The sequence below is a fragment of the Sinocyclocheilus rhinocerous genome, unplaced genomic scaffold, assembly GCF_001515625.1.
Source record: "Sinocyclocheilus rhinocerous isolate Xijiao unplaced genomic scaffold, SAMN03320098_v1.1 scaffold149, whole genome shotgun sequence".
Lineage (NCBI taxonomy): Eukaryota > Metazoa > Chordata > Actinopteri > Cypriniformes > Cyprinidae > Sinocyclocheilus > Sinocyclocheilus rhinocerous.
The window spans coordinates 957,976-962,322 of NW_015654504.1; the positions used below are offsets into that span (position 1 = coordinate 957,976).

At 42.3% G+C, this 4,347-nt stretch overlaps 1 protein-coding gene across 1 annotated transcript in view; it reads left to right on the forward strand.

Annotated features, from left to right (window-relative positions):
* The window catches only part of LOC107717306 (E3 ubiquitin/ISG15 ligase TRIM25-like), a 12,388-nt gene that overhangs the window by 997 nt on the left and 7,044 nt on the right, over positions 1-4,347 (forward strand). Inside the window, exons 2-4 of the mRNA XM_016524010.1 lie at positions 44-145; positions 792-887; positions 3,139-3,372. Coding sequence (XP_016379496.1) covers positions 44-145; positions 792-887; positions 3,139-3,372 — 432 coding nt within the window. The remainder of the gene's footprint in view (positions 1-43; positions 146-791; positions 888-3,138; positions 3,373-4,347) is intronic.

Genomic DNA, 4,347 nt, shown 5'->3' on the forward strand with positions numbered 1-4,347 from the left:
ACTGCAGGAGATGATCTGCCAGAAACATGAGAAGATCCTTGAGGTTTTCTGTCGCACTGACCAGAAATGTATATGTGTGCTGTGTATGGATGACCATAAAAACCATGACACTGTATCAACTGAAGCACAGAGGACAGAGAAGCAGGTATTTAAAACTAGACACTGATGAAATATTGTTGAGACTTTTTTTATATGTGTTTATATCTGCACCCATATTAACAGCTTACAGCATTCACACTGCACACAGCAGCAGAAATGAACAGCAGCTGCAAGAAGAGTTTCACTGTTTGCTGAAAAAAACAGTAAACCTTTATCAACACAATCTTTTGTAAACTGGGCTTTGATTAAGCAACATAAAATAATGGAGTGAACTAATCACTCATTCTTCGACAAAATGTATAATTCTATCAGTCAAAGTACAAGCTAAATGCAGTGACAGATGTCAGTAAATCTGACTGAATCCAGATGATTTCAGTCATTTAAAGCTTCACTTTGTTCATTTGTTTACTGTGTAGAGCTGCAGCTTAATTACACAGAACGCAGAAACACTCTCAATGTGAAGCTCTATGTCTGTGTCAGTTTCATTATTACTATATGTACGCGTGCAGTGTAAAACATGCCTTAATCTTCATATTAATTCATGTATGATTATTGTAACCGATCATCACTTCTGGAGTTTGAACCTACAGCCATTAGTTAACAGCTCCACTTTTACTGGATTCATCTGTTCACATGAAGATTTAGTGCCAGTAGTTTTCTGTGACGTTCACTATCATCCGTTTGTCCTGCAGAAGCAGCTGAAGGAGACGCACCAGACGTTCCAGCAGAGAATCCAGCAGAGAGAGAAAGATCTTCAGCAGCTGAGAGAGGCTGTGGAGTCTCATAAGGTGAGTCTGGAGAAGAAGAGAAGTTTGTCTCAGTTCAGACTCACCTCTTTCAGTTCCACTGAAGGAACAGAGCTAGGATCAGAGAGCTGGGTTAGTTTGGTCTGGAGGAGTGTTGGGATGATGTTATTGAAGGCCGAACTGAAGTCCACAAACAGGATCCTTGCATAAGTCCCTGGTTTGTCCAGATGTTGGAGAATGTAGTGCAGTCCCATGTTGACTGCATCATCCACAGACCTGTTTGCTCAGTAAGCAATCTGCAGGGGGTCCAGTAAGGGTCCAGTGATGTCCTTCAGATAAGCCAACACCAGTCTCTCAACAGGGAGAGTCCAGTGATCTGTTGACGATCTGTGAAAAGATGTGGGCCAGCTGGTCAGCACAGATTTTCAGACAGGATGGTGAAACACCATCTGGGCCTGGTGCTTTCTTTTTCTTCTGCTTTCTGAAGACCTGATGCACATCATCTTCACTGGTCTGAAGTGCAGGAGTGGGGGAGAGGGGGGTTGCTGGAGGTGTTAATGGTTGTGTAGAGAGATGGTTAGAGCTGGTGTGGGGTATGAGACCGGGAGTTTCGAATCTACAATAGAACTCATTCAGGTCTTCAGCAAGTTGTTGATTCGCCTCAGTGCTGTGGGATGGTGTCTTGTAGTTTGTGATGTTTTTCAGACCTTTCCACACTGAAGCAGGATCATTTGCTGAAAACTAGTTTTCCAGCTTTTTAGCGTAGCTCTTTTTAACCACTCTAATCTTCTTTGTCAGCGTTTTCCTGGCCTGATTGTACAAGATTCTGTCCCCCTTCCTGTAGGCATCCTCTTTGGCCTGGCGAAGCTGTCTGAGTTTTACTGTGAACCATGGTTTGTCATCGTTGTATGTTAGATAAGTCCTGGTAAGAATGCACATATCCTCACAGAAACTGATGTATGATGTTACAGTCTCTGTGAGCTCATCCAGATCATTGGCAGCAGCTTCAAAAACACTCCAATCAGTGCAGTCGAAACATGCGAAACATGCCCACTCTGTTTAGTTGGTCCATCTTTTTACAGTCCTTACTACAGGCTTAGCAGATAGGCAACAGCTAGTGAGACTGGGGAAATTCATGTCAAACAGCTGCACTATTCAATTCAATTCAGTTCAAGTTTATTTGTATAGCACTTTTCACGACACAAATCGGTGCAAAGCAACTTTACAGCAAATTAAGTTTCTACAATAAAACAATACAATGCACTACCAGCACTGGTGCCCCTCAGGGTTGCATCCTCTACCCACTGCTCTTCTCCCTGTACACCAGTGACTGTACCTCTACTGACCCATCTGTCAAGCTCCTAAAGTTTGCAGACGACACCACACTTAGCAGCCTCATCCAGGACAGTGACGATTCTGCTTACAGACAGTAAGTTAAAGAGCTGGCTGCCTGGTGCAGTTATAACAACCTGGAGCTGAACACGCTCAAAACAGTGGAGATTATTGTGGACTTCAGGAGGAACCCTCTCTGCACTCCCTCCACTCACCATCATAGACAGCACTGTAGCTGCAGTGGAGTCATTCAGGTTCCTAGGCACCACCATCTCTCAGGACCTGAAGTGGGACAATCACATTGACTCCATTGCCAAAAGGGCCCAGCAGAGGTTGTATTTCCTTCGCCAGCTGAGGAAGTTCAACCTGCCACAGGAGCTTCTGAAACAGTTCTACTCAGCCATCATTGAGTCTGTCCTGTGCACCTCAATACTTGTCTCATTTGGTTCAGCTTCAAAGTCGGATATCAGAAGACTACAGAGGATGGTTCTGACTGCTGAAAGGATTATTGGTGCTCCCCTGCCCACCCTTCAAGGACACAGAAAATCACCCTGGATGCCTCACACCCAAGTCATCTCCTCTTTGAACTGTTGCCGTTTGGTCGGCGCTACAGAGAACCAAACACCAGGACAGCTAGGCACAATAAAAGTTCCTTCCCCCAGGCAACCTACCTCATGAACCATTAAATTGTGCAATAATATTATGTGCAATACCACTTATATACTTATTTATATACTTATAGGGATGGACTACTATCTTAGTCCATCCCTACATCTTATTCCATCTATAGCACACCTGTATATACAATTCTTGTCTATTTTTTGTTTATATATATATATATATATATATATATATTTAAAAATAAAGATAAGTAAATAAAAATACACACAAACACACACACACACACACACAGATATATACTGTATAGTGTGGCAAAAAAGCTCTTTCTGATTCCTAACAGCGCTCTGCACAGACAGCAGTGGAGGACAGTGAGAGGATCTTTACTGAGCTCATCCGCTCCATTGAGAGAAGCCGCTCTGAGCTGATACGGCTGATCAGAGATCAGGAAAAGACTGCAGTGAGTCGAGCTGAAGGACGACTGGAGCGACTGGAGCAGGAGATCAATGATCTGAGAAGGAGAGACACTGAGCTGGAGCAGCTTTCACACACACAGGATCACATCCAGTTCCTGCAGGTAACAGAGATCTAGAAGAACAGGATCATAGTGGACTTGAGCAGATCCTGCTGTGACAGAGAAACATTTCATGAGTGTTTTATTATATAATCATCAGTCCGACTCTCATCTGACTATCTTCTTTTGAAAGAGATGCTGCTTACAAATGGCTTTCAGCTCTGGAAATCTCTTCGAAACCATTTCTTTGAGTTATTTCTTCTAGAAGATATATTTAGCTGTCAAAAACCACTTGCGCCACCAACAGTTTAAAACTTCACTAACATTTCAACTTCATACCTAATAATTCCGTCTGATTTATGACATCATGGTGAAATCAGTGAACTTGATAGTACCAATTCTGAGTAACGTTCATCAAAATTGGATCAGATGATCCTCAAACCTAATAACATTAAGTTTTATTGACCTGTAACACATTGATAAGTCTGACCAAGAATATACCTAACATGAAGTCAGGCTGTATATTAGCAATGCTTCAGTGTATTGAAACCAAACCAAACCTGACTCTGTCTTAAGGGTCCCTGTGAAGTTTCAGTGTCTCTAACCGCTCTAAAGTTATAAATAAAGGCCAATCTAATCGTAGCCTTTGAGCTGCTTTTCCTGAGCAAATCTACTCAACCCTACAATGAGACTCCATTGATGTGCTTGAACTGTTAGATGGACATTTACAGTATGTTCTTAGCAGATGTTTATTCATCCAAACTATTCCTAGAAAGCTCACATAGAGTATAAGCGGCAAATACTAGAATCTGTAGCTATAATGTGATTTAATGAATATGAGAAGAATGAAGCTGATGCTGCGAAAGTGCTGGATTGAGGTGCGTTACTAAAGATCAGTCAAGTCAACAAGAACAACAAATCTGATGTTCCTGCAGGTTATTGGGTGAAGTGTGGAGCTGATGAGTTTTGACTTCTGTTTTCTGTAGAGTTTCCAGTCTCTCTCAGCACCTCCTGAATCTACAGACGTAAATGACGATC